This window comes from Rhinatrema bivittatum, chromosome 3, assembly GCF_901001135.1.
Source record: "Rhinatrema bivittatum chromosome 3, aRhiBiv1.1, whole genome shotgun sequence".
NCBI lineage: Eukaryota > Metazoa > Chordata > Amphibia > Gymnophiona > Rhinatrematidae > Rhinatrema > Rhinatrema bivittatum.
This window is the reverse complement of record NC_042617.1, coordinates 410,340,849-410,353,330: the sequence shown is the minus strand read 5'-3', so window position 1 is coordinate 410,353,330 and position 12,482 is coordinate 410,340,849. Positions and strand designations below refer to the sequence as shown.

Sequence of the window (12,482 nt, the reverse complement as noted above, 5' to 3'; positions counted from 1 at the left end):
AAAGTAATAGAGCCTTTCAGAACTGGCATAGACAAGGCATTGTTAAGATGGAGAACTTACTCAGTGGGGGCACCCTTATGTCCTGGGCAGACCTACAATCTAGGTATAATCTTTCTTGGCAAGACTTTTTAGCGGGTAGCCAGATTCTTCACTTTATGAGGACTCCTACCATATCTAAGGACTTGGCGTTAGGCAAAACCCTTTTTGAACATTTTTGTGAGCATGTAGACAAACATAGAGGGATGATCTCAAAATTGTATAATTTACTTCGGGGGCTGGCTACTCAAATTTTTCCTTATATGCTGAAATGGGAAACGGACCTGGGTTATACTATTAGTCCTGACTCTTGGACCCAAATATACGCTCACACACGCAAATGCTCAGTTTCTGCCACACTGCAGGAGAATTGTTATAAGCTTATTACTCGCTGGTACCTCACCCCAAGTACTTTACACAAACGATACCCTCATATCAGCGATCAATGTTGGAGAGGCTGTGGTCAAGTTGGCACCTTTTTCCATACTTGGTGGTTATGCGATAAAGTATCTCCACTGTGGCGGCTTGTAGCACAATGGTTGGAGCACATTTTGGACCTCCAGGGCCTCTTAGACCCAGGCTTCATGCTACTTCTACCTCCACACATTCCGTTGAAAAAAATCACACATGGCCTTTTGATATGAGGAAGGAGGGAGGAGAATGGAGGACATCCTTCAGGCCAGGAGTTGGAGCAGGAAAAAAAAAAGAAAACTGCTGTGGCACTTCCATCTCTTCTTATTGGGCCCTGGCTAGCAGCTGTTAGAAAATTTTGTGGCTTCAGCCAGGGCACTCCAATTGGGAAATGCTGTTCTAAGGCTTAGTGTAATGTTTACAGTGCTGCCTTTGTCTGAGGTAGGATTGTTGCTTTTTTGAGTTTGGCTATTAATATGTTAGGGACAGATCTTCTATATAGGCTTTGTGTGTATTTTTTGCAGGTGGGAGTTAGTGTTGCAATGTTGCCTGATTTATATTTGTTTTCTATTTTAATGTGGAAAAAATATATAAATTAAAACTAATACACAATTATGGGTAATGCTTTATAGGAACTCAAAGCAAGGGCTAGTAAATTTTTTTTGGGTCATTTTAAAAAATTTTGACTAATTGTACGCTAGTTTTGAATTTCAGCTGATTTTTGGCTAGTTTTCAAGTGACTTTTGGCTTTAAATGTAGTTAACACCTGACAATATTTATTTTATTTTAAAAAAAATTCCCACTTTTTCACAGTTCCAAGGCTGGGAACATAAAATATTCATTATTTTGTGACAATAATACTAAGACAGCAACAAAAAATAACTCTTACATAATGGGAAATCTGCTATTATCAGCTTTTAATCGCTGTGCATAATCAGCTCTGTATATTGATTAGAAATGGCTTTCCTTGTATATATCAGCAACTGCACATTAAAAATGTTACTAAAAGTGAAGGCATTACACAAATCATTTTCAGCAGTTTGCGATGTTGTCACATTGAAGTTGATTGACCCAAAAGGAACCCATTTGTACAGTAGCCCCTGAGGCAGCTCATACGTGAGCGAAACTCGGCCAGAGTCGGGCACAGTTCTAATAAAGAATCCCTTTGACACCGATCATCTTTGTTTTCCTCGCTGTTCAGCATTAAAAATGTTAGAAATTAGGATGATTGATTTTATTTTTTTAAGGAAATGAACATATTAGACAGTCATCTGATGTCCATTCCTGAAAGAATCATCCTGAGATTTGCCATTGTAGATGATTTTAGCATAGTAGGACCACTTTAATATAAAAATGTGTTTTTCTTTTTGAAAGATTCTCTTTTTAAATGTTTCTTAATTCTTGTTGGGCTATTGTGAACCTCCATTCACAGGCTGTAGGAATTTTTATCCTCTTTGTGTCCTCTTTCCATCTGGCTGTCAACGTCAGTGGTCCTTGGCTAAGAGACATGGACTGATTCCTTCTGGAACACAGTATAAGTGTGCTTTATCCCAACTGGTAGGTGGTGGTGTTGAGCACTAGCCATGATTTCTCTCGTCCAGGGTCTATGAATACTATATATGCAGTATTCTTATCACCAGGTGGCCTAAGGAGCAGGAGCTGAGTCAGGAATTGAAATTGGATGTCTGACATTGCAGCACACAGCGCTGCTGTTGGACCATTAACTTGGCACCAGTAAATTATGATTTTAATTTAATTTCACATTTATTTTTCAAATTTGTCTATCTGCCATAAAAGCTATAAGGCAGTTTATACAATAAATATAGATATAATTACATGAACCCAAAGACAGAATAACAATCAAAACATAATTCAACAATAAAATCTGAATTCAAATCCTCAAAAATATCCCCCCAAAAAGGTTTAAAAGGGGATCAACATAAAACTGGCTGCAACTTGTGGCATTACAAAAGCAATTATAACTTCCAGGAACAGGTATTTCTCAGTGTTAAAACCCCGATTGTTTGCTCCTCCCATTACGGCATTAACTGCTGGGAAATGCCTTCTCTGGTTGTAGATTAGACTATGAACTTGTTCTGGCTCTTTTCTTTGTTTTGGGGCTGATTGCTACACTTGCAATTCTATGGACATGATATGGGCCCCAGCATTAGCATTTAATTGTTCAAAGCTGAACCATTTCTCTGTTTTAATTCCTGTGCTTCCTACACAGTGTCCGCTTATCAGGATGGTGGAGCAATGAAATGAGCACAGGAGCTAGATGGAAGAACAGAAATATTGGAAACAAGATTACTAGGCAGGAACATTGGAAACAGGGTCAGGGTTAGAGGCCATACTGATAGTTCTTCCACAGAGTGTATGTCAAGAAGGTTGGTTGGATCAGCACTGTGTGCCTTCTGAGCATGCCTTATATATTGGTGTCAGTTTGGGGCACACTCAGTGCTGGTCCAATTGGACTGCTGCAGAGGTGTATCTAGGTCTCCACAGTATAGAGGGTAAAAATGCTAGGACTTCCTGGAGAGCCAGCAGCCTCTGCAGCTCCGTTACAGGTCCACCACCTGAAACCTCCAAAGCAACGGGTACAAACACAGTCAACCCTGATACTCAGGTGGTGCTGTCTATTGCCTTGGGCTCTGTTCACAGCCAGGAATCCAGCATAAATTGTGGAATCACTATAAACACATGAAATGTGAAAAGCCAGTTATATAAACGCCTGTATGATACATGTAAATTAATCTCTGTATTTTTCTTTTTCTCATGGGTTACAGATGATGACGAGGATCTTATTATGACAATAGACAGGAGTATACAAGAAAACAAAATGGAAATAGAAGAAAATCAGCAAAATGAAGGTGCTTTTTAATTTTCTTTTCAAAAAATAAAGGGGCTAATGCAATATGGGGCGTTTGGCTTAGCGCAACGGCGAGCGCAGAGGGAACACGTATGCAATATCCCTTTTTATGCATGTGCAAAATCTGCGAGTAGGGAATAGCGTCAATGGGATGCAAATCTTATTTAAATGCACCAATTAGGTATTAGAACCCGATGCAGTAACGCGTGCCAAAATTTTGTGCGTCTTTAGCGATTGTTTTAGCGTTCAAAATTTTGTGCCTGGTATTGTGCTGGTAGCTGGTGGTTCCTGAGGGTTTCCTGCTTTTTTGTTTCTCTAATGGATACTGTTTATTTCCTTGTCATGTTGACCTTTTTATTGTGTCTGCGAACAAGAATTAGGGCAACTATGTGGGCAATAGCAAATAATCCTGCCAACAACAGAAGAATGGAGGACCATGCAGACTACGCAGAGCAGAGACAGGTTAGGAAATGACTCTATTCCTTTCAAATTTTTATTGAAAGCTGTCTAATTCAGGTCCAGTTTTTGGGCCATTAAGATACCCAGGGGTTGGACGTCGGTGACATCGACTTATTACAGTTGAACATTCATTAATTTGCTGTCTTTAAATAATCCTATAGCCCTTTAGTTCTGGGTCTGTTTGCAATGTGTTCTTTTGATTCCCTTCAGCCACACAGCTGTGATAAGCTGAGGACGTAGTTGGTCTAACTATTGGAAAAACACCTGATGGACCCTTGGTCTGACCCAGTATGGCATGTCTTATGTTCCTTATGTTTCCAGATGCAGCCCAGAGCCATCCGTAGACCCTGCAGGCAGCGTGTTATTCGGCCACGCACAACTCTCCTAGGATTACCTGAGTCTGAAGTGGTGCGAAGATACCGTCTCAGCTCTAGAGCAATTGAGACCCTATACCAGGACCTGAGCAATGATATAGATCCCATCGCCTCTCGCAACCATGCGGTCCCGGGTCTGGCAAAACTTCTGTGTGCCTTGCATTTTTTTGTGACAGGAAGTTTCCAGAATATAGTCGGACTGGTTTGCGGGATGAATCAGTCCTCAGTCTTGCGGCACTTTGGACGAGTCTGGAGGGCTATGATAAAACGTATGCGGCAGGATATTTATTTCCCGGTGGACCTAGTGCAACTGCAGGAGATCCAGCATGGATTCTTTGACTTAGCTGGGATGCCCAATGTATTGGGAGCAATAGACTGCAACCACATCTCACTTACCCCCAGCTCGGAACAGGAGAGTGTATTCCACAGTCGGAAGTCATTCCATTCGATGAATGTGCAAGGTGGTATGTGATGCCTGTCAACAGATCCTGAATGTAGGCTCGAGGTTTCCAGAGAGCTGCCACGATTCCTACATCCTTGCTCGTTCCTCGCTTGGAACCGATTTTCCCGAAGGGAAATATGGTGATGGCTGGTTGCTCTGTAAGTAACAGTAGGTAACCATAGTCTTGATAGAGAACCAGGTGGCAAGGAGGAATGCACAAGTACAAGTTAATTGCTTTATCCTAAAGTATTTTGGTACTATTGTGTATATAAGTTTTCCTGGTGTTTTGTCAGTGTCATAGGTGATGCTGGCCCCGCGCACTGCGGCAGAAAGACGGTACAATGAGGCACATACCAGCACTAGGTCTGTCATCAAGCAAACATTTGGTGTGCTGAAAGGACGATTCAGGTGCTTGGACCGGTCAGGTGGTGCCCTCCAGTACAGTCCCGAAAAAGTCGCTTGCATTATTATGGCCTGCTGCATACTACATAACCTCGCTTTGGGCTGGAAGTGGAGGTCCCGAAAACTTGCCCCCAGATCCCACCTGTACAACCAGCTGCAGAAGCAGACAACACCGTGCAAGGCTCGGAGGTTCACTGAAGGGTCATTGAGGAGTTTTCTCATGTAGGTTCATAGAGGTCTTACAAATAACCCCTCTCCACTGTCTAAGATATTTCCAATAATCTAAATCCATTTTTTTGTGTTTTCCATTTCAGGAGTTGTAATTGGATTCTGAGAGGCACTGAAGGATGTTCCAAGATTTTCTAATGTAATCTTTGTTTTATGATTATGAGTTAATAAATAATGTTTCTACAGAGTGTTTCTGTGGTTTAATGTGGTTCCTTAATATCCTTACTGACGTACGTCCAAAGCATCCCTTGAATGGGCCGAACTTGGGCCACTGATCTCAGATTGTTTTGAAGCCCAAATTTGGGGCCTTTAAGGGACGCCATAGTCATCGATGTCCATGAGGGGCCGCATGAACATGCCCTTCGGATGCCCCCCAAAACGACCCTTTTAAGGGTCGCCGTAGTTGACGTCCATGAGGGGCCTCATGAATAGACGCTTTAGTCTGGGGTGTTCCTTAAAGGCTTGGATGTCCTTTTTTCTTCATTGCATGTGGTTTCTTGTGCGCATGTCTTACGTCTATCCCCCACGGCCATACCCAAAACGTCCATTTTGACAGCATGCCATGAGGCATGCTGTCAAAATGTCAGCATGCCATGAGGCCTAATTTTTCTGATGGGGATGTGCTGCTGCTAGCCTGCCCGATAGTAGAGGATGAGAAGCACCTCTTCTTTCGCCCTGGGCACCAGCGGAACCAAGAAAGAGCAGATGCTGCCTGGCTGGCGCTCAGGGCGACATTTAATGGCCAAGCGTCCTATCCAAGAGAGGTGAGTATGGGTGAGGCCTTGAATTGTAGCTTGAATTGTAGAATGGGTGGGAGTTGTGGGCCCTGCATCATTTTCTCTATTCAGTAATGTTTGCATTTTTTTATTTTTTTTTAATTTGCAATTTATTAAGTTTTTCAAGAAGTATACAGAATTTATACTTTTCAGGTAAATAAATTTACAGAGTGACATAGCATACATAAAGTTATTTAACTTAAAAAAGAAAATCACACTCAAAGCAACTCAACCGCTTTATGTCCTCTTTAAGAAACATAAGTAAGAGAGACCAGAAATCAAATGGGAGAAAAACAAGAAAACATTACATCATGAAACTGGCCTAACGATATTAATGGTTTCTTTTCTTTACTGATTGCCGATTATTATTTATTGAGGGGCTATAGACACTGTTCTTGCATTTAGGAATGACTTAAGTTGTTCAATAACAGTAAATGCAAAATTTTCACCTTTGCCCTTAATAAGACATCTGCATGGATATCTTAGTAAGAAAGTGTAGCCAAGGGCTACTACCTGTGGCCTTAACTTTATAAATTCCTGTCTCCTTAATTGGGTGGGTCTGGCAAAGTCTGGGAAAATCTTAACCTGTTGGCCATAGAAATTTTCAGATGTATGCAGAAAGAATGCCTTCATTACATTGCTAACATCCTTTTCTGTGACAAATGATACTAATAAAGTACCCCTGCCCAATATCTCTACCGCAGAGCTTTCAATAAATTGAGTAAGATTCTCAAGAATTGCCAATTGGTTTCCTGCAATTTTCCTTTCAATCTTCGTCAGGAAATAGGCTTTATTAATGATGGGCAATTTTGATTCTTCAAATTTCAGATTTTCCAGGAAAATTTTTTTTAATGTGCTATGGGTTTCTTCTCCCAGAGCAGAAGGAAAATTTAAGAATCGTAAATTCAAATGTCTGTTAAAGTTCTCCAATGCCTCCAATCTTTTTGACTGGTAGCCCAGATCTTTTATCATTTTAACATCGACCATTTGAGTTTGTAAAGTTTTTTTCTCCACCTCTTTCAGCCTGTTTCCATAATCTTTCATTTGATCCTCCGTCTTAGTTTCAGGTTTTGCATTTCAATATCCATTTTATTATATCTGGCATCCGCTTCTTTAACAAATTGCCCAATGTTAGCCATTAGTTCCCACAATAAATCCAGAGTTACTGTAGGGGGTTTAGGGGGGATAACAAACTCCTTACCCCTTCCCTGTTCCCTCAATGGCTCTGGAATTCTCCCCGTTGTGATCTCCGACAGTCTCTTAATCTCCTCACCCGGGTATATTGGAGACACAGACGGCTCACGATCTTCCGAACCCGGCATAGCTGCTGTTTCCAGCAGACTCGAGGAGAGTCTGGAGCTTGCTGCTTCGGCACCATCTCGGCGTCTTCCCTCCGTCGAGTGGATGATGTCATCCAAAAGCGCCTGCTGCGGGAGAACCGCCTGTTGCCCAGGCGCCGGTGGAGGTCGGCAATCCGGGGGACTGAGACTGACCTCCCCAGGCAGCGCTGAAGCTCCCTCTTCAAACGCCGCAGCAGGGACAACGTCTCCCGTTTTCACCATCAATGGAGCAGTGTATTCAGTAATTTGCTTCTGTACCTCGGACAAAGGTGGGTCAGTGGGAAAAACCCGCATTTTGCCCTTTCTTTTCGCTGGCATCTTAATCGAGGAAACAAAATTGTTGAGAGCGTCTTACAGAGCGACTGCTCTCGCCGCCATCTTGGTCCCTCTCCAATGTTTGCATTTTAATTCCTACCCAACAAGAGAGGCGAGTATGGGTGAGACCTTGAATTGTAGAATGGGTGAGAGTTGCAGGCTCTGCATCATTTTCTCTATATAGTAATGTTTGCATTTTAATCCATACCCAACAAGAGAGGCAAGTATAGGTGAGGCCTTGAATTATAGCTTGAATTGTAGATTGGGTGGGAGGTTTAGGCCCTGCATTATTTACTGTATATAGTAATGTTTGCATTTTCAATTCCTGCTGCCAGGTGGAGGCGTTGAAAAAGCAGGCCAGGCGTCTGCGATGGGAGGAGAAGCAGTGGCTCCTGGTCCTCCGCACCAGATGTGGGCAGCTGGATGGTGAGTATATTAGGAATTACAGACGATTATTCTACCCCCTAAATTGATAAAATGGCAATTGATGCGCTCTCTTGTCCATTGACTTCTCTTTCTGTCAAAACAATTATTATTGTGAGTAGAAATAATAAGGTTTATATCTGTTGTGTAAAATCAATGCATCTTGAACACCACCTTCCATCCATCCATCCTTCCATCTTCCTTTTCCCCAACACTTTTTGCTATTTCCTATTTCAGACACTTTGAGCTCAGAGGAGGAGGAGGTGGAAGAAGAGATGGAAGAAGTAGATGAACCTCACCCGTCACCGCCACCCCAAATACCACCAGATGTTTGGCCAACACCCCCAACACCACCAGATGCTTGGCCCTTGCCCCCAACACCTCCATCCTCAACACCACCATGGCCCAAGACCCCACCCACCTGCCCATTTCCTGCCCTGTGTCCCGGAGGGATGAGGAGGTAGTCGCCATTGATGATGAGGAGCCCTCCATTGATGCTCCATCTATGGCCTACGATCGGCAGGAGCAAGAGGCAGCATCTGAAGATGTGCCTGGTGAGGAAGGAAGACTGCCTTCAATCGAGGCACGTCTGCTGTGCTCGCACTGCTCAGTCGGCTGGACTGCAGGATGGACACAAAACAAGGGCTCCTGGTGTATATGGGGGCCAGTTTGGCAGAGCAGGTACAAGGCTAGCAGCAGATGATCAAGCTTCTGTCAACCATAGCAGGAGCTGGATCACTGATGATCCTGTCCCGGCCCCCGCTGCCCCACCAGTGACTCTTCTCGTCCCCCCCCGATCCCAACCCCCATCCTGTATATTTGTGTGTATATATATATATATATATATACACATTGTAAATAGTTTTATTTTTTATATATTAATAATAATTAAGATTTAGAAATTTGATGCTTGTCCTATTGGCTCTCCAGTACCGGCCTCCAGTGCTGTCCCTGTAATGTGCAAGGGCAAATATGTGATAGAGTGGGAAGACGTTAGGGGAGAGGATGATAAGGGTATTGCAACAGTCAGGTGGGAACTGGGGAAAGGGTAGATGAAGATACCAGGCAAGGGGTAGGGGTGTCTAGGTGGTGATGTCTAGGGGTTACGGGAAGAGGTAAGAAAAGAGAAGAAAATCTGAGGTTGTGCCATTATCTCCTGTGTTTTTATTAGCAGGCTTCCCACATTTGGGGAAACAATCATAGTTGAATAAAGCATAGGAAGGTATAAAATAGACAACTTGAAAACACTGGAAAAATGAAACATCGCAGCCTTTAAAAAAACACGGTATTATTTTATTGCAAAAACAAAATGTATATTTAACTGTCTCTGTGGGCTCGATGATGTGAAGGCTTTGATTAAGGCCTCCTCAGCCACAACCAGTCGGCCCACCAATGTGGTGGTGATGTTCTGGAATTCGGCATTCTCCCGCTGCATCTGCTGGAGGACTGATTGGAATCCGGTCCACCCCTCCACAACAGCAATGTTGTGACCTTGCTGCCGTTCAATCAGGTTGGTCACCATGTTGTTGGCAAGTTCATCCAGGCAGATGATGGGCATGCCAACCACTTCCTCCTGCTGCTCTACTGGAGCCCTGTAGTCTCCATCAGCTGTGTTTGAGGGGTGTTCTCCTGCAGGATGAGTGTCCAATGTTCCACAGGCTGCGACTCCTCGACCAGTTCGCTCTCAGTGGAAGGGTTCTCATCTGTTATGTCAGGGAACATGAATTCAGGGCGTGGAAGGAGAGTCTGAATCTCCTTCCACACCCTCATCCATATTGTGAGTGCTCCCGTTGTTTGCCACTGCAGCTGCAGGAATGGATAAAACAGTCAATAATTAGTTATGTTGGTCACCCAAGCACAGACAAAGAAAAAAAACAATGCAAACTTGCTAGTCATTTCGAAAATTGTACCTTCTGGTCGCCCTGAGTCATCCATTGAGTGCAGTCACTCCATCCATCGTCTCTGGGTGCAGTGTTGAGAGGATCAGCTCCTCCAGAGGAGTCAGTCTCAGAGTTCAAGCAGATCCACCACCCATCCGTTTTCATGATGCTGCAATTTTTCCAGATTTCTCATTCACCTCCCTGCAGGTGTCACGCTAGCGGTGCTGAATGTGCTTGACATCCCTAGTCTTGACCCCCCTGGAGACTGACCTCTCATGCAATCCGCTCCCAGATTTACTTTCTGGTAGATTGCAAACACTTTGATTTGAAGAGCGCCTTGTAGTTCTCGCAGACGCTCTGGCAGAGCTGCTCCTTCTCCGTATCAGAGAAGCGCACATTACATTCACGATTCTGTGGAGGTTGGACATCACTGGGGCCTACCTGCTCTTCTTGCACAGTTCCTTGTCTTTCATCCAGATGCAAGATTCATTTTCTTCCATTCAGCTGTCATCCAGTTGACCACCAGCATTTCGACCATTGTTCTTCATTTCACTTGCTGCCGAAACAGAGACAGGAAACAAAAGTATTGTACACCAGTTATTGGCGATTTCAAGAACAGCAGTGACACATGAGAAAACAGGACAGATAGGAAAAAAGACTACAGAGAGAGAAAGGCCTCTGAGAGAGCATGGACAGATAGGAAAACAGACAATAGGAAGGACAAAGAAACACAGGCCTTCCAGAGAGCATGGACAGAGAGAGAAAGGCCTCCCAGATTGCTCTCCTAGAAGAAGAAAAAAAGGTGGGCTTTAATGGCACCAAAAAATGAATCACTGGCGTACAAGGATTGAGTGTCCTTTAAGAAGCTTGTTAACAGACGTTCTTAATTAACCACGTCACAATATCGATTTCCAGGGGCCCGGAATGCAAGTCGAAAAGTGGATAAGGATGTTGGTGCTGGGGGGCAGCCGCCCACTATTTATAAATCATTTCCAAAATTGGAACGTCCCTGCATCCCAGCCCCCGGTCAAGTATTATAAATGTTCAAGCATGAGCCGTCGATTGGAAGAACGCAGTTTTATGGATGTTCAATTACTGGGTGAGCCTGGCACACAGGAATCAGACGTCGATAAAAACCGTTACTATGCGCCAAGAAAAATGAAAAAAAAATTTAAATGAGCGGTTTCCAGAAACAGTAATGGAAAGACATTGAAAAAAGTTAGATAGGCCCAGGACACTTAAAATTTCCTATCTGCTTTTTCAATATCCTTGCATCGCCGGCCCATTATAATTGATTTTGCAATGCCCCATTTTTGGACGTTGATCTTTGACAAGCTCTATCAAACGTTGTATTCAAGGATGTACATTTGCTATATGTCACAAAAAAAAAAAATAAAAAATATATATATATAATAAATGTTTATTTAAGTAGAAAGCAACCAGTTCTTACCTTTGGGAAATGAAGAGATTAAATAAAGCTGAAATCACGTGAATTCAAGGAACCAATTACCACCAGTCTGTAGCCAGTACAGGTACAATCGAACTCGGCACAAAAGGAAAGTTTGCCTCATGGCAGCGATTTATATACCCTGCTGCTGATAGGATTATGACGTGCTTGCAGATAGGATTATGACCCGCTTGCTGATGTCACAGTCACAGTGGGGGAGCAAAACCGATTTCAAATATGTTTTTCTACTTAAAATATCTTTTTTTGTACTTCAGCAATTGTATTACAGTTGTCAAACCTTTTTTTCATAGACGCAGACTGATTGCACGCGCGATGCAATATTGAACGTCCGATGCAATAAGAACGATGGTGCTACGGATGCTTCGTTTCAAACTACGTGCACCTTTTTCGCGTGCTTTTTATTTCAGATTAATTAAAATATTGCATCCGTGGTGCCGGAGAAAAATTGCACGCACGTTTAAACCGCATGCACTCCTAATGAACGCAGTTTCTCTGCATGTCTTTTATAGCATCGGCCCCGAAGGGAGGTTTGGTCAGGGCGATTTGGTGCATAGTTCTCAAATATGATACTCGACACATGCAGAAACCAGAAAATAACATTTAGACCAAAGGTCATGTCTCTGAGATTTGCTGACCTGCTTCTGAAGTAGCTTACTAGCTGCCCTCTGGTCCCTTTTGCTGGGCTGGTCAAGAAACTGCTGTGGAGATACTACAGGGTGCTAGAGCAACACCGGTAAAGAACTGGATGCTCTTCTGTAGCATGCTAAGTCTGGAATTTTAAAGGCAAAAATGCTCAAAGCTATTTTCTCTTTCTGAGGTTTTGTAGTGTTATATTTTAATGCTGCGTACCCACACGAAGAATCGGCGTGGTTGATAGGCTGCTTTAAAAAAAAATCAGTGATAAAATTGTATAATTGGATTAAACCTGATGATAGCTGTGATGGGCTTGATAAATTTATCTAGCACCCTGTAGTATCTCCACAGCAGTATCCCACCCTCACCTCCCATTTTTCTACTGGATCTGTGCAAATAATCTATATCCCACAGTTATTTGAGAAA

At 43.1% G+C, this 12,482-nt stretch overlaps 1 protein-coding gene across 1 annotated transcript in view; it reads left to right on the top strand.

Annotated features, from left to right (window-relative positions):
* ZNF451 (zinc finger protein 451) overlaps positions 1-12,482 on the top strand; it is a 347,114-nt gene that overhangs the window by 301,152 nt on the left and 33,480 nt on the right. The window contains 1 exon segment of the mRNA XM_029595684.1: positions 3,234-3,317. Within this exon segment, the coding sequence (XP_029451544.1) occupies positions 3,234-3,317 (84 nt within the window).